Source organism: Protobothrops mucrosquamatus, unplaced genomic scaffold (genome assembly GCF_001527695.2).
Source record: "Protobothrops mucrosquamatus isolate PMUCROS unplaced genomic scaffold, P.Mucros_1.0 scaffold131, whole genome shotgun sequence".
Lineage (NCBI taxonomy): Eukaryota > Metazoa > Chordata > Lepidosauria > Squamata > Viperidae > Protobothrops > Protobothrops mucrosquamatus.
Window position 1 is genome coordinate 120,795 of NW_015386498.1, and position 23,403 is coordinate 144,197.

At 39.8% G+C, this 23,403-nt stretch overlaps 2 protein-coding genes across 2 annotated transcripts in view; one reads left to right on the forward strand and one right to left on the reverse strand.

Annotated features, from left to right (window-relative positions):
- Positions 1-455: 455 nt before the first annotated feature.
- On the reverse strand, positions 456-7,084 carry MPLKIP (M-phase specific PLK1 interacting protein). Its single transcript, XM_015813068.1, has 2 exons — positions 6,698-7,084; positions 456-768 (listed from the first exon to the last, which is right to left on the reverse strand). Exons 1-2 carry the CDS (start codon positions 7,031-7,033, stop codon positions 562-564), a joined length of 543 nt encoding a protein of 180 aa, XP_015668554.1. The 5' UTR covers positions 7,034-7,084; the 3' UTR covers positions 456-561.
- Positions 7,085-10,264: 3,180 nt separating this feature from the next.
- Positions 10,265-23,403, forward strand: part of SUGCT (succinyl-CoA:glutarate-CoA transferase) — a 349,587-nt gene continuing 336,448 nt past the window's right edge. The window contains exons 1-3 of the mRNA XM_015813065.1: positions 10,265-10,584; positions 14,482-14,533; positions 15,177-15,250. Of these exons, the coding sequence (XP_015668551.1) occupies positions 10,386-10,584; positions 14,482-14,533; positions 15,177-15,250 (325 nt within the window). The 5' untranslated portion in view covers positions 10,265-10,385. The remainder of the gene's footprint in view (positions 10,585-14,481; positions 14,534-15,176; positions 15,251-23,403) is intronic.

Here is a 23,403-nt window from a genome sequence, read left to right on the forward strand (position 1 = left end):
TGACATTTATTACAGTATATTTTCATATCTATTATTAGGGTATAGATTATAGATTTCACTGTTGGGAGCATGCAGTGTACAAGCATGTTAAATATTTCATTGCCCACAACTATAAAAAAAACCCAACCCAACCCAAAGGATTTTAATAATGTAGGTTGAAGTATGATTAACAAAAACTACTAAAATATTTGTAATACAAAATGATCTATTTTACTTTAAAATTGTCCTTGTTTTGACATCTTTTCAAGAAGCTTAAAATCTTAAACAATTTGCCAAGGAAGACTCTTAAAAATCTCAAAACAGTTCAATGATGGCTAAGAATGTATTCTTAGTATTTCTCTTCTGTATATTCAGAAGTGTAAAGTATCTTCTTTCTTTTAGTATAAAAATATTCAATCTTGTCAAAATGACAGAACAAAAATATGGAAATTAAAAATATACCCCATATACTTGTGTAATGATCATCTTAAGAAAGGCAATTTTATTTCAGTTTCTCACAAACATATCAGTATCTCACAAACATATCAGTATCTCACAAACATTATTTAACTTGTAAGTTCTTTAGCTGAAATATCTTCCTTTTCTACCACAATGTGTTGCTTGTTCAAGGTTGAATTGTTGGTTAACATCAGTAACAGACACAGGTTCTAGGCCTGCCCATGGGTCCTCAAGCATTGAAGATTTATAATAATTCTCCACATCATCATTGGACAGTGTTTTCTCTTTCCCATGGGGTGTACCAAATGGAGTCGATATTCGGGGTGATCCCTTTGAGAAAAGTCATGAAGAAAAATAAAAGAACATAGTTAAAATTTATATGTATATATTTTTTTCATTCAGTATCAGCTATATATAAGTTCTTCAATACTTCCATCCATCCTAAAATATGTAGTTTGTACACAGTTATTGTACACAGTAGTTATTACCTGTTTTTTTATATTCTCACTTGAAAATTATAACCAAAGAAAAATACTAAGAAAATTATAACCAAAGAAAAATACTAAGAAGGCCTCAAGGACATATTAAAACAAGTAAAGAAAGTTATAAATACCTCTATTTTTAAGATTTCAAAACAAATTAGTTGATATAAAGATATATAAATTTTTCTGGTTCCCTCATATTCCTCCTTCCTGATGTTGCTCTCACTTGGTACCACTACCACTGCAGTGATCTGGTCCTTGTCAATTACCATGTCTGACAGATCGGCTAATACAGGCCTGTCTGAAACTGGAAGTCCCACAGGATCTTAGCCTTCTTATTCTCCATAGCCTTCAATGGAATTTCCCCTCTGGACTTGGGAGGGTCTAGCATTGTGTATATATTCCTGTACACAATACATTATTTTATGTGCCTGACCAGAATGTACAACAGAGTGAGAATAACTTTCGCATAGCTGCCTCTAAATGAGATGGCAGTAGCTTGGGATTTTTGCAGTGTCTCCTTCTATCGTGTGTTTGCTTAGCAACCATTCTGATTTAAGAAATGGATTGTTGTCATTAAGTGAGGAAGGTTGTACAGGTAGTCTTCGAGTTACGAATGAAATGGAGCCTGCCTATTCCATTCGTAACTTGAGAATTTGTGGGAGTGAATTTCGTATCTTGAACAAGATCACTCCCTACTTGTTAACACTCGCATGGCTCGTTAAGTGAACATGAGGTATCTCAGGGTGGGGAAGGCCATGGGGGGGAGGCTAGTGATGGAACAGGCCAAGGCCTCCCCGACTAAGATAAGATATCTCATGCTTCCCACTCCTTTCCTGCCATGCCAGATTCACTTACCTTGAAAAGGTCCGTCTTCTCTCTGCTGCAGTTTCTGCCTTTGAGGGAGAGGAGAATCGATGGAAGTTCCTGGGTGCTCATAATATCACGTGAGTTCAGGCACCCATCCTGAATGGCAGCCTGAACTCTTGCCATGTTTGCAGTGCCTATATTCTGCTCCCGCCCCCAACTCCTTTCCGCCACTGCCGGAATAATTTTCACCAGGACGGGAGACTGGAAGCTCTGTCATGCAAATGCAGCCAGGCGGAACTTCCAGTCTCTGTCAGGTCTCCGTCTGGGTAAAAAGAGTTTGAGTGCCTATGGGGTGCTTGGAAACGAAGCATTTGCTTCGTTTTCAAATGCCCCACAGGTGCTGAAACACTTTTTATCCAAACAAAGACCTGACAGATGACTGCAAGCTTCGCATGGTTGCCAATGTATGCTTAGAAATGGAGCATCTCAAGTGCTCCATTTCAGGCATACAGAGTTTGCAGTCTCTGTCAGGTCTCCGTTTAGATAAAAAGTGTTTCAGCGCCTATGGAGCACTTCAAAACAAGCAAATGTCTGCATTTTGAAGCACTCCATAGACGCTGAAACACTTTTTATCCGAACGGAAACCCAACAGAGACTACAAGCTCCATATGCCTGGATGGGGTGCTTGGAAATGAAGCCTTCTGCTCCTTTTCTAAGCATGCATTGGTAGCCATGCAGAGCTTTCAGTCTCCTCAAAGTCTCCCTTCGGATAAAAAGTGTTTCAGTGCCTAAGGGTCACTTTAAAACCTAAGGCACTGGTGGCAGCAGCCATCTGAGCGACCATGATTCTTGGCTCCAAGTGGAAGAAAGTGGAGGCACAGGAGCAGGATTGCTCTCAAAAAGACCCTGGTGCATTGCTTGCTCATATGCATTGGACTTACTGAGCAATCCTGTTGCTGCACCTCTTTTTTCCACAGAGAAACCTAAGCTGCTGGCAGCCACTTGAACAGCCATGATCCCCCCTCCCCAGCCACCCCACTCAACCTACTCGTTGCCTGGCAGGCTGGCTGGCACAAATCCTGACCGCTCTCCTTGTTTTTCTACCTACTCAAGCAGCGGCAGCAGCTTGAGTTTCTTGGTTCCATCCAAGTGGAAAAAAGCAGAGGCGCAGTAGTGGGATTGCTCTCAATAAGCAGCGCACACGGGTCTTCTTGAGAGCAATCCTACTGTTGTATCTCCACTTTCTTCGTTTTGGACGGAGCTGAGAAACTGAAGCCGCTGCCGCCACTTGAGTGGGGAGGTTTACAAGGAGAAGAGCGATCAGATTTGTGCTAGCCAGCCAGTCAAGCAAGGAGTAGATCGCGTGAGGTGGCTGGCTGGCTGGGGAGATGGGATCATGGCTGTTCAGGTAGTCAGTGCCGCCGTCAGCGGCGGCTTGGACGCATGTACAAGGGGCCTGGCTCTGCGATACCTCCCCGCTCAATTGAAGGCTTTGTTTCTGCCCTCAAACTAAGGCCGGTGCATGCGAGCGAGCAGCACACCTGAGCAATGGACAGCATTGTTTCCTGCACCCGGCCGACTCCGATTCCACACTTTGCCCCACAGGCATGCAAACAAAGCAAACAATCCCCCCCCCCCCGAGAATGGAAGCTTCTGGGGGCCATGATGTCTTTTGCAGAGAATTTGTGTTTGAACTTGTGCGATATTATGGCACCCAGGAGCTTCCATTGTCAGCGCAAAAAGCATTTCCAAGCCAACTCTCCCCTCCCTCAAAGGGAAAGAAACCGCAGCAGAGAAAAGACAGATTTTGCAAGGTGAGTGTATCCGGTGGGGCAGAAAGGGAGGAGAAAGCAGTTATGAAGAGTGGGAAGGAATAGGGCGAATGTTGCAGAACCTCTGCTGTCATTCATAAGGGTGAACAACTGCCATGGTGTTGCAATATTCATGATTTTGGGACTTGCTCGTAAATACTAGGAGGCGCTTATTGCGTAACTTCGAACGAGCATTAAGTGAATGCTCGTAACTCAGGGATTACCTGTAGTGCGGTCTGTATGGTTTTAATTTATTATGTTCTCTGAAGCCAATCATTAGTTGGAATAACACACACTTTTTGGCTGTGGATAATATTTTATCTCAGACATTATGCTTATAAGTCATAGTTTATGTTAACCATGACATGGTAACCTAGCACCTATATTCAGCTTTTGCCATTAATAGATACAGCACAAAATACTCCTGAAATCTTGTATGTTGTCTCATAAAACAGACCAAAGTAATTTCCTATATTTCATCTCTATATCTGCATACCTACAATATTTAAACAAAACAATCACTTTTTTTAAGGTAGAGGATTTAGAATCTTTGCTGCCTTTCAAAGATAATGATCTTATTCACAATTACAGAGAATTAACGTTTTAAATAAATTTGTGAGAAAAATGACCTTGGTTTAAGGTTTATTTTTATTAATCATTAAATGTGCGCACTAAAACAATATGAAATGTCCTTGGCATATAGTATCAATTAAACCTAATAAGTATCTTATTTTCCTTAGGTTTAATTGTATAATACTACCGCCAAGGCATTTGATGTTTGGTTGTTAAATGAACAGTGGTGAAATAAAGTTTTTGAATCCTTTAGAATTATTACAGTTCTGCACTACTCTGATCTAGAATATGATGATAGCTTCATCTAAATATTATCTACACTGTATTTAAACTTAGGCACATTTAACAAGATTAATTGCCAATGAATCAGAATTTAATCTTACATAATTAAGTAATCTTTAAATGCTTTTTCAGGTAAACATCCTTATAAGTTGAATAAGCCACAAAGTGCCTCCCAGTTTAGACGGTCTCTCTCTCACTTTTTGTATTTTAAAAAATAACTTTAAGCATGGAATGGGCCTATACATTTTAGAATGTTAATAAAAAAATTGGAATATATTTTTAAATTACTTTTTAAGAGGAAATATAATTAGTAATTATATTTATATAGTAATTGCTAACTAAAGATACTCTTTCATAAAAATCACCAGGTAGATAATTTAATTTACTTTAAAGCTGAAATACCAGTTTACTACCAACCGTTCTTTGTACTGGTTCTTAAACTGAGTTAGAAAAAGCAAAGCTCTTCAGAACTTTAATGTACTGGGAAAAGAATAGCAAGCAAATATATCAATCTTTGTTCATTTTTGGACTGGTGAACAATGTGTTTTAAATCATCTATTAGCAGGAGATACCAAAGAGCAGAAAAGGAATTCCATATTCCTCTCAATTTTCCTCACTATTGATCATTCTAATACTAGCAACACATACTTTAGAATGACCCAAATCATTACAGACAAAACTACAATTTCCAAATTGGACCAAAATTTCCACTGCTAAGCAAGGAAATTGTTAAGTGAGTCACACCTGATTTTGCCATGGTTATTAAGCAAATCTGGATTCTCTGACTGATTTTGTTTATACAAACTGGCTGCAAAGATTGCAAATGGTGATCACATGACCTCAGGATGCTGCAACTGTCATAAATACATGCCTGTTGCTATGTGCTTGAATTTTGATCCAAAATATTATAGCCTTACTGACAAGATTGATTCTGATTTTGGTCTTAAGTCATTGTATCAATAAAGATAAATAAAACATATAAAAGAGATTATCTGTAGTTCCAAGCTGAACTGTGGAATGCTTGGTCCTCTGAATTTTGTTGTTTGCTTGCAACAACACTATCCAAATGAAATTAGAGAGCACCAAGTACTCCACAGATAGTCATTATAATAGGATTTGAACTTTTAGGCTAAATCATAATTCTTCCTTATGTATTTTTCTTCCTTTTCAATGCATCATCATATCTGTCTAGTTACAATATTAAATACAATTCCATGGATTTTTAGTATTAGAAGTACTATATACTTTAGGTCAATAATGTGACTATTCCTTTATTCCAAATAATCACTATTGTGCGGGGGTTATTGTTTTTATTTTTTAAAATTTTCTACATTGCGTTTTTATTGCTTGTAAGTCACCTAGCATAGCTGTGAGTTTGTGGCCATAAAAATTTCCTAAATAAATAAATGAATTTAATTGCCTTATCCAAACTGCATAATGACCAACCACATTAATTTTTACTTCCAAAATTGTTATAATTTTAGATGTATTGCTATATACTTTATAGTTTGTTTAGTCAATTTCTACGTTGTCTAGGCTACACTGATACTTGGCCAGATAAATGTGACTTTTCAAAAGATCTGTGCTGCTGAAATAAAATGACAGACTGAATAAAATGGATTATTTTAATCTCTTCTATAGCAGTCACATACTGTAATGGAATGTGGGAATGATTTTGGGAGACAGAAGGAAGTTCTGCAGCCTACGTAATGGTCTGTAAGAGGCAGCTCAGTCTGCAGGTGGGGAAAAAAAGCATAGGAAGCCTTTTGATCACAAAATGGAAGTGATCAGAACCCTATACCACTGGGCTGAAGGTTTGCCTACCAACAAACAGAAAAAAGAATTAAAACACATTTAAAAAGCCCTCAGAACTTGTGGCTATCCCAACTGGTTGTTATATATTTTAAGGAATAGATTGCCTAGGCCTGTTTTATATATCTAATGGTTGGATCCTCCAGGTCTTGAGAGATTAATAAATACGGTGATTCTCCTCAGTTTTTTTGCAGAGCCCCAGCTTAACAGAAACCCGTTTATTCGTAAAGACGGCTTACTAAGTTTCGGACTTACTCCGATCTATAAGCATTTAGAATGACAGTAGTTGGAACAATTGCGATCTCATGTTAAAAGGCGTCATTGAATGTAACATGTCTGTTGACTGGAAATTAAACAGGCGTGCAATTCTACGCGCAATTACCAAGCTCAGAGAGCACCAAGGACCTCCTCACTTCAGGCGCGCAAGGCCCGAACGGCTGAACCGTGAACGACCCCGGTTATGTCTACCCCCCCCCCCCCAGCAAATACCTGGTTGTATCTCTGGTAGCCCCCCGAAGGCGGCTGCTTGAAGAGCTGCTGGTGGTGAAACGCTCCTCCGGGGGACCTGCCGCCACTGTAGGGAGCCAGGTACCTAGGGCTGGTACTGTGGGGCCTACGGGGTGTGTGCGCCGCAGCCGAGCCTCCAAACCAGCCTCCACCATCCCCGCACGGTTGGAAGCGGGGAGAACGAGGAGAAATGTCATACGGCCGCGAGCGGGATCCGTAAGGCGACCTGTGGCGAGGGCTTTGGTAACCTTGTGGAGAAGCTCCTCCAGAGGCACCCGAAGACGGCGGGGTGGGAGGCCGGAAGCCTTGCCGGTACATGGCGATCTTGGGAACGCAGTTACAGCAACCGCCAATTTCCTTCGTCTAGTAAACTCCGGAGGACGAGGAGTTCCGGGTCAATTCGATTGCTGCCCTCCTTCAAAACTGCTCCGCCGAGAGTCTTCCGTTTCATGCTGCAGGCTTTACGTCTCTTCCGTGTGAATTGACTTGCGCGTTCTTATAATATTGCAAAAACATAGGATGCATTAGTCGAATCTAGATGGGTTTACGTTTATCCAATTAAAATTTTTAGTATGGGCGTGCAGTAGAAACCTAAAGTTTCAATATAATTGATTACAATTGATATTTTATTCATTTATTTATGAACAGAATAGAAATAGAAATAAAAAAGAATAACCGAGTTGGAAGAGACCTTGTAGGTCATCTAGTCCAAAGATCTTGGGCACCAGGGACTGGTTCGGTTTTTCTACGGACCATAGGGGGGGGGGGCTGATTTTGTGTGTTGCCTGCATCCCGCGGATGGGGCTTGTTTGTGCCAATTGCTGGCATGCCGCAGCCCGGTACTGGCCCACGAACCAGGGGTTGGGGACCCCTGATATAGTCCAACCCCTGCCCAAGCAAGAGTCGTTACAACGTTTCTGACAGATGGCAGCCCAGTCTCTTCTTGAAAGCCTCCAGTGATGAAGCACCAACAACAGAAGACTAGTTCAGGATCCAAAAAGAAATAGACAAATCTGAAAAATGGGCCGTATCCAACAAAATGAATTTTAATGTGGAAAAAAGCAAAGTCTTACATTTAGGCAGGAAAAACCAAAGGTACAAGTACAAGGCAAAACCTGGCTCAAAAACAGTAACTGTGAGAGGGACCTTGGAGTCCTAGTGGATGATCACTTGACTATGAGCCAGCAGTGTGCAGCCGCTGCCAAAAAAGCCAATACAATCCTGGGTTGTATAAATAGGCATAGAATCAAGATCATGTGAAATATTAGTACCGCTTTATAAAATCCTAGTGAGACCACACTTGGAATACTGCAATCAATTTTGGTCACCATACTACAAAAAAGATGTTGAGACTTTGGAAAAAGTTCAGAGAAGAGCAACTAAAATGTTCAAAGGCCTGCAGACTAAAACATATGAAGACAGCTGCAGGACGTGGGTTTGGTTAGTCTAAAGAAAAGAAATGGGTGACATGATACCAGTATTTGAGGGGTTGCCACAAAGAAGATGGGGTCACGTTATTCACCAAAGCACCAGAGGGCAGGACAAGAAACAATGGTTGAAAACTGATCAAAGAGAGAAGCAACCTGGAATTAAGGAGAAACTTCCTAACAGTGAGGACAATTAACCAGTAGAACAGCTTGGAAGTTTTTAAGAGACTAGATAGCCACCTGTCTGAAATGGTACAGGTTCTCCAAGGTTCTATTCTATTCTATTCAATTCTATTCTATTCTATTCTATTCATTGGTGATTGTTCTGTCAGGAAATGTCTCCTTATTTCCAGGTTGAATCTCTTCTTGATCAGTTTCCATCCATTATTCCTTGTCTGTTCTTCAGGTGCTTTGGAAAATAGGTTGACCACCTCCTCTCTGTGACAGCCCCTCAAATATTGGAACACTGCTCTCATGTGTCCCCTGGTCCTTCACTTCACTAGACTAGCCATGCCCAGTTCCTGTAACCAACCGTTCATGTGTTTTAGCCTCCAGTCCCCTAATCATCCTTGTGGTCTTCTCTGCACTCTCTCCAGAGTCTCAACATCTTTTTTATAGTGTGGAGACCAAAATTTATTGCAGTATTCTAGGTGTGGTCTAAGGCTTTATAGAGTGATATTAGTAACTCACGTGATCTTGATTGAATCCCTCAGTTAATGCAACTTAGGATTGCATTGACATTTTTGGCTGCTGTGGCACACTGTTGGCTCATATTTAATTGTCCACTAAGATTCCAAGATCCCTTTCACAGTTGCTGCTATTAAGCCTGGTTTCACCCAATTTATATGTGGACTTTTGGTTTTTCTTGCCTAAGAGTAAGACTTTACTTTGCTCTATATTGAATTTCATTTTGTTAGATAGGGCCCAGTGTAAAAGTCTGTCAAGATTACTCTGGATCTTGATCTAGAGCAGGGGTGTCAAACTGCTGGCCCACCCCATTGCTGGCAATGCAGTCGTGATACGTCATGACACATCACGTGATGTGGCGAGTTTGACACCCGTGATCTAGAGTGTCATCTGCAAATTTGGTAAGTTCCCCTTCTATTCCCTCATCTAGGTCATTTATGAAGATGTTGAAGAGTACTGGTACCCCACTCCTTCCGTCCATGAAGATGTAGTACCATTAAGGTCTACTCTTTGAGGGCAGGGTTGGTCATGGATTAAAAATCCATCTGATGGTGATGCTGTCTATCCCACTTTTTTTAAGCTTTCCAAGAAGTAAGTTGTGGTCTATTTTGTCGAATGCCTTGCTGAAGTCCAAGTATACCACGTCCACAGTATTCTGCTGGTCCACCAATTTAGTTACCTTATTAAAGAATAAAATAAGATTGGTTTGGCATGATCAGTTTTTAACAAACCTGTGCTGCTTCTAGTTATAACTTTGTTTCTAGATGTGTTTGCAGATCTGTTTTTTGATTATCTTTTCCAGTATCTTCCCAGGGAGAGTTTTTCTTTTAGTGCATTTGGAATTGTATGATGGCCTCTTGCTATGCTTCCAAGTAGTATCTCAATTTCTAGTGTTTTCTTGTACAGAATTTCTCTTTAAATTGCGCAATACTTGGACCTCGCATTCCAAATCTACGCACCCGATTTTGGAACGAAAGTGGAGGGATTAGCTTCCGAGTTGACTGTGCGTGGGCTATAAGGTCCCTTTTGCATGTTTTGCTGGTCGATCAGTCTGGAAGGGGGACTACAAGTGGGCGACAAAACTGCAACCGTATTTTTCTATTTTTCTTCGTTTGCTTCTAAGCTCCCCTTTATACTTTGCCGTGGGTGATGGGTGTTAGGAACGGATTGTTCCCGGTTATGGGGAAACTTGATGGAGAAACAACCTATCTGCTTTGGCATGTAGTTGCCTCAAGAAAAAGTAGCATTTTTCTCAGGCTTGCAGGCTACTCCATTCTAATGGTACCTAAAACGGATAGATCTTCAACGATGTTAAAAAAAAGAGAGGCGGAAACCATTTCTTAGCAGACAGTTTCCTAGACACAGCTTGAAAACTCGCGCTTGCGTCATTTCACTGCTCCCTGACTGCCTCGCTTAGTTCAGCTAAGGCTGAAACAAGATATCCACCACGTCTGCGCAGTACATGCCTCTGAAGACTTTGTACAAGAGTCCAAAGTTTTTTGGAGTGCTGATGTCTGTCCTCCCGTAGCTTCGCGAGTCGGTTTCAGCGGTGGCCAATGTCAGCTGCCGGCATGTTGGGGGCTAAGATGGGAAGAAGCAGCCGCACTATATACCATCTGAGGAAAGGCCTATGCTCGCCGCTGGCTAATGGCGCTGGCTCCTTTCTCGGTCCCCTGGGCTTCTCTCAACTCTTGCGACTTCCCTCCTGTCCTGGCATTTTCAGGGGGCTGCAACAGGGAAACTGCCGCCATCCAGGTAGCATTTTTCCTTAAACATATTTAAACATTCCAGGTAGCATTAACATTTTGCCAAAGGTTGTGATACGCGATCATAAGGAACTGTACACGGCAGCAGATGAGAGCTTAGAGCAGGGGTAGGCGACTTCGGTTCTTTTATGACTCATGGACTTCAACTCTGCTGACTCAGGAATTCTGGGAGTTGAAGTCCATGAGTCATAAAAGAGCCAAGGTTGCCTACCCTGGCTTAGAGAAAGCATTCGGGAGAAACCCCATTTCAGAATCTTTAATTTGTAACAGAATATAATAAATTGAAGCGATTCATGAGGAAAATCTTAGCTGTGTGGTCCCTAGGGTCGGAAACGACTTGATGGCGCATAATCAAATTCAAACGAGATCATAATTGTTGCAAATTTGGGGGAAGTTGAGCAAACCTTATTTTGGAAATGCAAATCGTTGGGTTAGTCATCTGTCAACAAAAGATAGGATTTCTATAAAAAAAAGGCAGGGTTCTCTTTGCTTACATTTTATAAGTTATCATCTCTGAAATGTGTGCTGAGGGTAACTGGATATATTGAATAGAAAATAATGCTTACAGTTGCTACCTAAAAAAAACAACTGCTTTAACTGGAGAATTATTTCCAACTAAATTACAATGTTTTTACAAATTACATGGAATGCCTTAAATATTCATTGCAAGAAAACAAATAATTAAATAATTAACACAAGTTTATGCCCAGTTAAGTCTCAGCATATAGCTAATCTTGACTGATCTAAAAAAGCTAAGCAAATACTTGGCTTTATTTGGCTGGAAGACCTTTAATGAGATCCTAATATTGTATACTAGTCTAAGAAGTTGGAAAAAAACATCTGAAAAGAAAGCAGTTATGGACTTATGCAGCCTTGAAGTCATCAGGAGCTGATTTTGGATTGTGGGAATCTTTACAGCACTGCACTTTGTAATAGAGACTGATATTCTCAACATGACTTGTTTATTAATTTTATTATTTTATTAATTTTTATTCCCACTTTTTCTATAGGAATTTAAGCAGCTTATTATAGGTCTCTATTTTATCTCTCTCCAGAACAATAAGGCTGGGGCTTCTCTTGGAGAGAGGCAGAGGATAACAATAGCAATAGCACTTAGACTTACATACTGCTTCATAGAGCTTTACAGTCCTCTCTAAGCCGTTTACAGAGTCAGCATATTGCCCCCAACAATCTGGGTCTTCATCTTACTGATCTTGGAAGGATAGACGGCTGAGTCAACCTTGAGCCGGTCAGGATTGAGGGAATTGAACTCCTGGCAATGTGAGCAGAATTAACTGGCAATACTGCATTCTAATTACTGCGTCACCATGCTTGATAATGGATTTAAGTGATTACCAATGGTGCAATTAAACCGATTCATTTACATTAACCAGAATACATGAAATTTGCCTTATTGAATCAGAAAACTGGTTTATCTAAACTGGTACTCCAGCAGAATCAGAAAAGCTGTGCAAGTCCTATGGCAGAGGTCTTTACTACCTCTCCTACATACTATCCTTATAATACAAAACTACATAATCTAAGGCCTCTAGGTTTCATGTAGCCTCAAGAAGTGTTAGGTCTTTCCTTGGAGTTCCTTCAAGAGTTTCACTGAATTGAGATTTTCCAAATGTATAAGAAGTAAAGATTTATAAAATATGGATAGAATACCCATATTAGCAATATTTAACTTTAAATATATTTAAATTAAAAACAATTAAAATTATTGTCAATTATTTGCCATGCTCTTGCTCCCGAGTATGTAACTCAAAAGCTATATGCATCTCTTGGCTTTAGAAATGTTGGCTGATCTACATTTTAACAGTGGATCCAGATCTAACCATTCTTCTACAATAATCTACAAGGTAGATTCTTTCAATCTCCAATGTAATGCTAGACCACTTACCATTCTGCAGAAACAGGAATTGATGACATTTTCCACATTCTGCCTTTATGCTGCTAGAAAGATGATCTTCTCTGAAATTATATTGCTTTTTTTCAACAGTAGTATTTCAACGCTTTCCACTGGCATAAACAGGGCAGTCTGGTCCTCTTATACAATTCACACTTTCACCCCGTCCCTTCTCTGTGTTCTGAATAACCATTTTATACTGAGCTGTCAGTCTGCTTTCCATAAAAAGCTGGATCTTTTCTTTTTTTTAAATTGCTTGGTTTAATGAAATGCTGGCTATTTCTTTGAGTATTTAAGTATAGTGGAACTTTGAAATATTTTTTTTTTGGCTTAAGCTGACAAAATCAACAAGAGTTCTGTCAAGTTTCTCCTTTCTTTCAGGTGACTCAAAAAACTGCTGTCTTTTTTTAAAACCAGTCCTCCAAAAATCTGTCCCTGAAAAAGGGAAAGCAATTAGCACTTGATTTTTTTGGCATATGGGGGAGGGGGTAAAATCAGGAAAATCTATCACATGTCTTCTCTGTTGACCATGATTCAAACACAATAACTTGCCATTACTAAGGCCCAAGTAAAGGAGGAAGTTGCAACCTAAAAAGGATTTCTTAAATTTGCTTCATTTCTAGCATGAAGATTCTATCTTTCAGTTTTTGAAACTTTTTTTTTCTGATTTGAAGAAAATTTTCTTCAATGCTTGAAAAAAACCATGTTAAAAAGTTAAAGCAGTTATGAGTTTAAGAAAAATCTATATGAGAGCAATACTTATAGATTAGCTCAAGGTTCACAAAAATGTTTAAACTTTTACAACTTTCAGATTCGTTAATCAGATAGTATGTTACAAAAAGCAGGAGGGAAAGCAGAGGTGAGAAAAGGTAATGATGTTGGCAGAAATTTGGATTTCAAAGTGGAAATTATGTACACTGGTTAAGAGGAAAAGGCAGTTCTATTTTGTTTTCAAATGGGCTATATGTGTATAATAGAATAATTAAGCTAGAGTTAAGTCGTACCACAATCTAAGAAGTTCAGGTGGCATCTAGAGTTGCCTCTGAATTACTAACATGAGCAAGTATTCTTGGATTTTATCAAAGATATGACACAGAATTATGCAATGGTTCAGTTTCTAAGGGAAAAACGCACTTTGCAACTGCAACACAATTTTACCAGAAAAATGTTTGGTTTAAGAAGTTGACATACATGCCTGTAACACATTCCAAAGTATCTTTTTTTCTCTTCAGATTTCTAGTCCTGAAAAATCCTGTTTCCTAATTTAGATCAAATACAGTAGTACTGGAACCCATCTCTGTGCTTAGGTGAAAGACATGGTTTTATCCTAGGTTGCAAAAAGAAATGTAAAGCCTGTATCTCCACCCCCAAATAAAGCTACCTGTTTCAGCTACTCTTGGTTTTCTTCTTCCTATCAAAAAATACCCATTTTTAAAAAATCTAACAATGAATGTGGGTTTGAGCACAATTAAGTTTTCCATTTAAAAAAATGTTGATACACAAATGCTTAAATGTAGTAAACATTCTACTTTCTAAATCATAAATATCTTTATCAAATATTCCCATTCTCTTAAAAGTCTTTGATAGGTTAGCCAATTTATACTCTTGTGCTAGAAAAACTATTCCCCCCCTATAAATAAGGCACTCAAAATATTTAAACAAAAGAAAGCCTGACTGTAGTTTTAACATTAGCACATGTAATAAAAGCATATTTCCAAAGGATGGCAGAATTGGATTAAAAACCAAGTTTTCTCTCTAAAACAAGGAAGTATGTTTTTCAATACAAGAGACAATTGTGGTCAAAATTGCTAGAGGTTTCCCCTGCTTCTGGTCTTTGAGGAAATTTGCTCTTTATGGTGTGTGTTTAGAAGTTGCAAATTATGCTAATTAAGGTGAACAATTTTTTCCCTGAAATATGACATTAGCCTGATAATGAACTGATGATTATAATAGCATTTTCCTATTCATAACCAGGTGCTGATACAGTGAAGCCACTTGATGGTGTAAGAATTCTTGATCTAACAAGGTTTGTGCTGCTTTGGATGCTGTTTTGAGAATTATTTAAATTGCCTCAAGCAAAGTCTTTGACAAAAATAACATTTTAGGGGAGGGACAATAAGATTGTAATCATCTGCTGAAAGGAGATCAGAAGTAATTAATGTATTTTGAATTCTTTTTTCTTTTTCCTTCATTTCTTGTATTTTTTTTTGTTTCTTGTTATTTTTTTTACTTTCCCCCTCCTTTATTTTTTTATTTTTGAAAAAATTCTTGATTTAAAAAGAAATGATAATATTTTTGCTATTTGCTGGATTGACTAGGTTAGATTGAATGATGCGTTCCACGTATATTCCCTTAAATGTTGCTATTTGATGAGATCTCAGAGACGTACCTTGGTGGCTGCTGCAGGCCTTTGGAACAATCTCCCACCTGAGCTCCCAAGGATCTCTAATGTGGAGGGCCCTGGGCACCTGGCTCTTCCCCAAGTATTGAGTTAGAATGTGAGAGGATTCTTGGTCTAGTGTCGGGAAAGGGCTGTCTTATTTTTAGCCATGTTTTATGGATTGTTGTGAGCTGCCTAGAATAATTATATGAGATAGGTGGCCATATAGATCCTATAAAATAAATAAATTTATACATACATGCATAAATTTCATTATTAAATGTTGCAGAGTACTTGCAGGACCTTTTGCCACTATGAACCTCGGGGATCTTGGAGCTGAAGTAATCAAAGTGGAAAAACCAGGTAAAAGTGGTTTATTTTTAATGTGAAAGACACATTACAAGTTTTTTTACAAGTTCCAGACCAGGCATGTCAAACTGCCGGCCCGTGAGCCAGATGCGTCATGCCGAACCATGCCCACCCCATTGCCGGCAATGGGGAAAAAGTCACAATACGTTGCACGACATCATGTGACGTCACGAGTTTGACATGCCTGTTCTAGACTACTTTTGTTTCTCAAGTGAAGCATATTAAATAAAACTAATGTTAGAGAAGGAGGGAAGAGTAAAAAGAAAATTATGATAGTAATATAGTATGGAAATATGAATAGAGATTTTTCACCCTGTCTCAAAATTGGAAAACATGGGATCATACAGTGGTCACAGTTCCACGAAGACTTAAATACATTTAAGATATTTTATCTCAAGGCTTTAAATATGCTTGGTTGTGACAATAGATTTTTCTCAAGGGTGAGTACATTGGGGGAGCCTGATATACAACATTTAGATATACAAAACAATATTTAAAATAAAATCAAATAAAGAGAAATTAATCACATCCTTCTTCAAATTCTTGAAACACATAATATTTTAATAGAATACTAAAGCATTTTTATTTTACTTTCTTAATTCAAGACAGCTTAAGTTATCTGCTTTAAATAGAATTTTAAATTTTGATAATATTTTAAAAATTTAACTATCATTATTAATGTCTCTATAATCATATTTTTCATCTGCAGTGACCAATGAAAATAAATGTGATCTATTGGTTGGAATCCATGGTGAAGTAAAGTGCTACAAATGACCCAATTGTCTCTCAGTATGATCTCAATTATTGTGAGGTTATGAAAAGCAATGAGAAGGATATGGACAATATATCCTCCTTCTCTTGTTATAGGTTATCATGGAGCATATTCAAAAAAGTTGATGGTAATTGGCATTTAGTAACAACTGGAAAGCCATATGTTGTTCATATATGGTAAAGATGAAATGAAATATATCCTTATTTACAAATCTCATAGGTGACTGCAGTTTGTGGAAATGATTATAAACGTTCCCCTGATTCTGTCTGTTAAATTCTGCATGCATTTTCCTATTTTTCAAAAAAAAAAAAGACTGATGTAAGGACTCACCTCAGCTAACCATCCAAGAAAGCAGAACTCTTGAAACAGGCATTGTCTCAAAAGGAACTTTTATTAGGGGTTAGTGACAGTAGGGAAGTCAAGGCGAGATCTAGGGAAAAGCTTGCCTAAATGGTATAGTTAAACTAGCAATCTTCCTCCTCCCACCAAAGTCATAGTCTCCATTTGAAATCCAGCCAATCCACAGGTGGTACGATATTTGGGTAACTGGCACAGTTGGCGCGCATCTCAAGGTCTTCTCCAGTTTCTTTTCTCCATAGCTGTCTCCCTGATAAGGGAGACACAGTCTTTTTTCAAGTGGATAGGGGAGGGAGAGGAAAAGCAGAAAGCGAAAGTTATCCCAAGCGAAAGTAAATCCTCCCCCTCCCAGTAGAATGGCAGGCCCCAAAGAAGAGCACCTATGCAGGGAAAACAATAAGGATTTGAGGACCTGACATATGCCCCCCTCTAGAAGAACAGGAAATCGATCTAGAAAACAGAAAAAGGAAAGGGGAAAAGAAGCAATACAGATATATCAATCAGGTTTATCAGGATATTTAGTATAGAAACGTTTGAGAAGTCTAGGGGCTCTAACATGCTTATATACCCACTCATTCTGGGAGGAAGAAAGGTTGTTCCAGGCTACTAGGTACTGTGTCACCTCATAATGTTTTTGAGAATCCAAGATATCTTTAATTTCAAAGTGTTGTTCATCCTCAACCATGATAGGCGTGGACACCTGAGGTGCAGGAGTTCTAAGGTTAGAGGTAACCTCTGGTTTGAGCAAGCTGCAGTGGAAGACAGGGTGGATTTGCTGTAGGTTTTTTGGCAAGTTCAATTCAACCATCACAGGGTTGATGATATGCTTGACAGGGAAAGGTCCTACAAATTTAGGGCCTAACTTCTTTGAAGGTTGTAAAGATTGCAAATACTTTGAGGAGAGGTATATCCTGTTCCCAACTTTATATGGCTTTTGCTCCACTCTCCGTTTATCGGCTTGAGCCTTATAAGTCTCTCTGGCTTCATCCAAAACTTTCCTGACTACTGGCCAGGTATTCTGCAACTGTTTAATCCATTCCTGCAGGAGGAAATTTCAGGTTCCTTGGTAGGGAGTTCAGGCATGGCTATGAAAGTCTGACCATTAGCTACTTGAAATGGAGTGAAACCTGTACTGCAATGCACAGCATTATTATAAGCAACTTCAGCAAAAGGCAACAGGTCAGACCAATTGTCCTGCTGATAATTAATAAAACATGTCAAGTATTGTTCTAGAACTGAGTTCAGTCTTTCTGTCCCCCCATTCGTTTGAAGAAGATGGGAAGATGACAGCCCTTGACTAGAACCCATCAAGTCCAGAAAAGCTTTTCAGAACTTAGAAGTGAATTGAACCCCTCTGTATGAAATTATGCATTGTGGGGCACCATGAAATCGATATACGTTTTGCACAAAGAGTTTAGCTAAAGTCTTTGCAGTTGGGATCTTAGAGCATGGAATGAAATGAACTTGTCTAGAGAACAAACCCGTTACGACACAAATTACAGTGTTTCCAACACTTTCAGGCAGTTCCACGATAAAATCCATAGAGATCTTTCTCCAGGATGCTGACGGACTTGCTACCGGTTGTAGCAGTCCTAGAGATTTCCCTTGCCAGCGTTTAGCTGTTGCGCATGTGGGGCAGCTGGCTACATAGGTTTCTATGTCCTTTTTTAAAGCAGGCCACCAAAATTGCCTCTTAAGGAAATGTAAAGTTTTAACAAATCCAAAATGTCCAGCAGTTTTCGAGTCATGCCCTGCTTGCATTACTTTAAGTCTTAGGGCATCTGGGACATAAAGTTTTCCTGCAATCCAGGCTAATCCATTTTTAAACACACACAGGTTATTATGGTTCCAAAACCACTCATCGGTCTCTAACGTAGTTTTAAAATCCTGCAACAAAGTTTTTCCGATAGGAGCCACAGGTCTTAACTGGGCCCTGGTGGTTACAGGGGCTGCTAATTGATGAGGATGTAAAAATGATTTAGTCACTTCTGCTTTCTTGCTGTTATATTGTGGTAGTCTGGACAATGCATCTGCTAAAAAATTATTTTCCTCAGGGAGGTAAGGGGTAGTGAAATCAAAACGATGAAAGTGTTGGGACCACCTTGCTTGTTTGGGTGAGAGTTTCTTGGGAGTTTTCATCGCTTCAGGATTCTTATGATCAGTCCATACTTGAAGCGGTATTTTATTCCCTTCCAGGAAATGCCTTCAAGTGAGGAGAGCCCATCGTACGGCATAGGCCTCCTTCTCCCAAGCTGCCCACCTCTGCTCAGTCTCTGATAATTTCCTAGAGATGTAAGCACAAGGTTGCAATTGTCCCTCTTTATTTCTCTGTAATAAGACCACTCCTACAGCCACATCGCTGGCATCAGCTTGAATTATAAACGGTTGTTCTGGGTTTGGGTGTTTCAAAACTGGCTCCATAGAAAAAAGTCTCTTAAGTTTCTCAAAAGTGGCTTCACATTCCCCTGTCCATTTCAACGATTGACTGGGTTTCTATTTATCCCCCCCTCTGGTTTTTAATAAGTCTATGATTGGAAGGGCAATTTGTGCAAAAGACGGGATGAATTGTCTGTAAAAATTCGCAAATCCTAGGAAACTTTTGAGTTGTTTCCTAGTTTTTGGAGGAGCCCATTCCAAGACTGCTCTCATTTTCTCTGGGTCCATCTCTACCCTCTCGTTAGATATACGATAGCCCAAGTAATCAATATGATCTTTGTGGAATTCACACTTTGACAGTTTGGTGTACAGTTTGGCTGAGCACAGTTTTTTCAGTACTGCTCGGACTAGCTTAATGTGTTCATCTTTGGTTTCTGTGTAAATAGAAGGTAAACCAAAAACCCCTTATATAGGTGTTCATGCAGAACTTCATTGATTAATTGCATAAATACTGCAGGGGCCCCTTATAGTTCAAAAGGGAGAACTTTAAATTGGAAACAATCCAATGGGCAGTTGAAGGCAGTTTTCTATTTATTCCCTTTCTTTATTCATATGCGGTAATAAGCTTCTCTCAAGTGTAGCTAGCTAGGAAAAAAAATCCTTTTGACAAATGCGCTAACATGTTTTTCATTAAAGGTAGTGGATACAGGTTTTCCACACACACAGCGTTCAGACTTCTATAATCTACACCCAGACGAAGAGAGCCATCTTTCTTTTCTCTGAATAGTACAGGAGCTGCTACCCAGGGTCTAGCCGGTTCTATAAAACCCCGCTCTAAATTATTTTTGATAAACTTTCCCAGTTCATCCAACTCCCTGGGAGTCATGAAGTACACCTTTGGCTTTGGCAGTTTCGTCCCTAGAATGATTTCAATAGACCAGTCTGTGGGTCGATGAGGGGGGAGTTTGTCTACACTTTGTTCGCTGAATACCTCAGCCAGATGTTGGTATTCCATTGGGAGGCTCTGCAAGTCTGACTCACTGAGGGCAGAGGCAAATTTGCGGCGTAATCCACATCTCCCACCGTTTTCTTTAGAGACGGGCGGGGCTTCCTCCTGTGGGAATTTTAGCTGCCCTTCATGGGGTTCCATTTCTTTAGCCAAGCCAGTCCCAAAACTAATGGCCACTTTATCCCTAGGGCCACAATAAATGCTAGAGTCTCTGCATAGTCCCCCAGGTCAATATGTAAAGGTCTGATGGGAAAACTGGCAGACACCCTCCCTACAACCAAGCCGTCCATTTGACAAAAAGTAATAGGAGTTTTTAGTTTCCTGAGGGGTATTCCCATTTTCCCCACTAGTTCTGGGCTGTTCATGCATCGGGTGCACCCTGAGTCCAGCAAGGCTGCTAATTTTACTGCCCTCCCAGTGCCAGGTATGGAAAGTTCTAGGGGCACTGTTATGGGTTCAATTGGCCCACTCGCCAATGGGTCATTTTCGTAATCGCTTTCCGTCCCTTCTGGGTCATTGTAGCATGGAGTTGGAGCTCGACCCTCTCTGTCGCGACCACGGGGGAGCTCTATGACCTCTTCAGATCTCATCGCAGTCTCCCTGGGGTGCAGTGAGATTTTGGGGGGTCTTCCGGCTGGTAGACGATCCCCTTTCTTGGCAGATGTCTTGTGCGGTAATTCACGGCTCGATGTCCTTCTTTACCACATTTGAAGTGGTAGTGGTATGAGGTGGGGCAGGCGAAGCTTGAGTGGTCTCCCCTCGCTTCTCTGGCTGCAGTCTGAAGTTTGGTCTCACTGGGCAGTGTAGGTGCTTGCGTTGATCGATCTCCACTTCCTCAGCTAACAGGCACCAATCATATAGTCGTCCCGGGGCTCCATGAGCTATGCAGGTATTGTACAACTCTTTGTTGAGCCCATCCTGGAAACAGCTTACCAGGATGACTTCTACCAGTTTAGACAGCTGGCCAATTCTCTGAACTCTTTGATATACTCAACCACTGGTCTTCTTCCTTGCTTCACTGTCTTTATGCGCTCCCAGGCTTTCTTATCTGCCAGCTAGTCTTCGAAACATCTGCAGAGAGCAGCCATAAAACGGTTGAAATTCTTCAATTCGGGTGCGTTGCAGTTGTACAGGATCACCATCCAATCAGCTGCTCCACCTTCCAAAACTAGGGTAACTACCTGAACCTTTTCTACATCGGTAGGCAGTATTCTCCCATAGATTTGCATGTAGGTGAACACTTGTGCCAAGAAATACCCCAATCGCTTCAGATCTCCATCAAACTTCACTCCGATCGGAATTGGCTTCACCTCGGCCAGTTTAGGTGGTCTGTTCCTGGTTCCTTGAGATGGATGGCCTCGCCGCGGTGCTGCCGCCAGGGCTCTAGCCGCTGCCATCTCTCAGACCTCCTCTTCCTCCGATTCACCCTCCAACTCTTCCTCCAATTCAGGGCATTTTTTCAGCTGCACCTTGAATTCATTGAGGGTCTTTTTCACATGCTCCATCCCCGCTTCCATTTTCTCCGACTTCGATTCTTCCTTTTCTCTATCTTTATCAGGCGGGGCAGGTTCTGGATTTGTCTTCTTCACCTCTTTCTTCCCTCCACCTCAAGTAAGGGTGACTTTTGGGGCTTTTTCTTCCCATCCTTCTTTTTCCCCAACCCTGGGTGGCTTGATCTTCTTCACCAAAAGGACCAGCTTCTTCCAGATCCCTGGGGAGCTCTCATCGGGTTTCAAACAGAGGAGGTCTTTGGCCCATTTCTCTGCCTGGAACTCCTCCATGTGGAATTCAGTTGCGACTCCCCTGGCAGAGCAGCAGCTTCTCCAAGTTGAGTTCTATGGAGATCTTGCCTTATGTAAGGACCCACCTCAGCTAACCACCCAAGAAAGCAGGGAATCTTGAATCAGGCACTGTCTCAAAAGGAACTTTTATTAGGGATTAGGGAAGTCAAGATGAGATCTGGGGAAAAGCCCGTCTAAACAGTATAGTTAAACTAGCAATCTTCCTCCTCCCATCAAAGTCATATTGTCCATTTGAAATCCAGCCAATCCACAGGTGATACGATGTTTGGGTAACTGGCACAGTTGGTGCACATCTCAAGGTCTTCTCCAGTTACTTTTTTCCATAGCTGTCTCCCTCATAAGGGAGACACAAAATCTTTTCTCAAGTGGATAGAGGCGAGAGAGGAAAAGCAGAAAGTGAAAGTTATCCCAAGCGAAAGTAAATTACCGCCCCCAGCAGAATAGCAGGCCCCAAAGAAGAGCACCTATGTGGAGAAAACAATAAGGATTTGGGGACCTAAGAACTGAATAATATTAACATCCACTTTAATTTTCTCTAAAAAAGATAATAAATATATGCATACATGTTATATATTTATCTGTAGGTTATCAGTGTAGCACAGATTTTTAGATAGATACATAGAGCTATATAGGATAGATATTTATTGTCAGCATTGGTCTGCAAATTTGCTTGAAGTTACTATAGATCCAAATTAGCTATAAATATTAGGTTAGAAAAACATAAGAAAACCAACAGTGTCAATGATAAAAGATATTAGTGTTGTGTTAAGTTGATAGCCCTTAATTTGTGTTGTCTTGTATGAGAAACATTTCTATGCACTGTTTCCTAGTCCTGTCCCCTGGCAATAGATGACTATAGAAACTCTCATTTAACTTCTGAAAAGGAATACAGTACCTGTTTTTAGTTTTCACATCTGTGTTCCAGACTTCTGCTCTGGAATGATAAATGTGCGTGTGTTGCTTATCAGAATTCCAGATGTTGAAGTAATTGCTATAGGTGTTTATATTATGCATATCTGTTATTGCAGAAGATTCTTTGCCTCTTATCTGTCTGTTTATGTCTGTTGGTCTTTGTATATGTTGGTCTATCTGTCCATCCATCCATCCATCCATCCATCCATCCATCCATCCATCCATCTACTATCTATCCACTATCTATCTACTATTTACTATCTATCGTCTGTCTGTCTGTCTGTCTGTCTGTCTGTCTGTCTTATCTATCTATCTATCTATCTATCTATCTATCTATCTATCTATCTATCTATCTATCTATCTATCTATCTATCTATCTATCTATCTATCTATCTATCTATCTATCTATCTATCTATCTATCTATCTATCTATCTATCTATCTATCTATCTATCTATCTATCTATCATCTGTGTTGTCTGTATGAGTGATTCTCTATATAAATTAGTTCCTGCACAATACATCATTTTCCAGGTACAAATCTAAAGATTCAATATGTATCTTTTAGAACTTAGCACTTCAGAAACATAAATGATTTCCTAATTTAGATCTTAATCGTTACTAGAAAACAGCATATCAAAGAAGGCCTTTAATCAAGTTTGATCTTGTTTTGCATAGGAGAATTTTGTGTGGGTCTGGATTACGGTACTTAGAAATGCATAGTCACCAATTACATTTTGAAGTGTAATTTTGAGGACTTGATTCATAAGGTTGTGTGAATGCAGAAATATTTTCTTACATACTTACATGCTTTTCTAAAGAAGTTGTAATACTTTTGTATTATATTAATAATATCTTCATCCATATTGCATTAATTTAATTGGACTGAATCTTATGCAGCCATAGTTTTCAGTACTAAAA

Excerpts from the sequence above, each read along its gene's own strand:
- MPLKIP (XM_015813068.1), bottom strand. The coding sequence starts at position 7,033 with ATGTACCGGCAAGGCTTCCGGCCTCCCACCCCGCCGTCTTCGGGTGCC. Across the intron at positions 769-6,697 it reads GCTACCAGAGATACAACCAG|GGATCACCCCGAATATCGAC; the intron begins GTATTTGCTGGG and ends CTTTTCTCAAAG.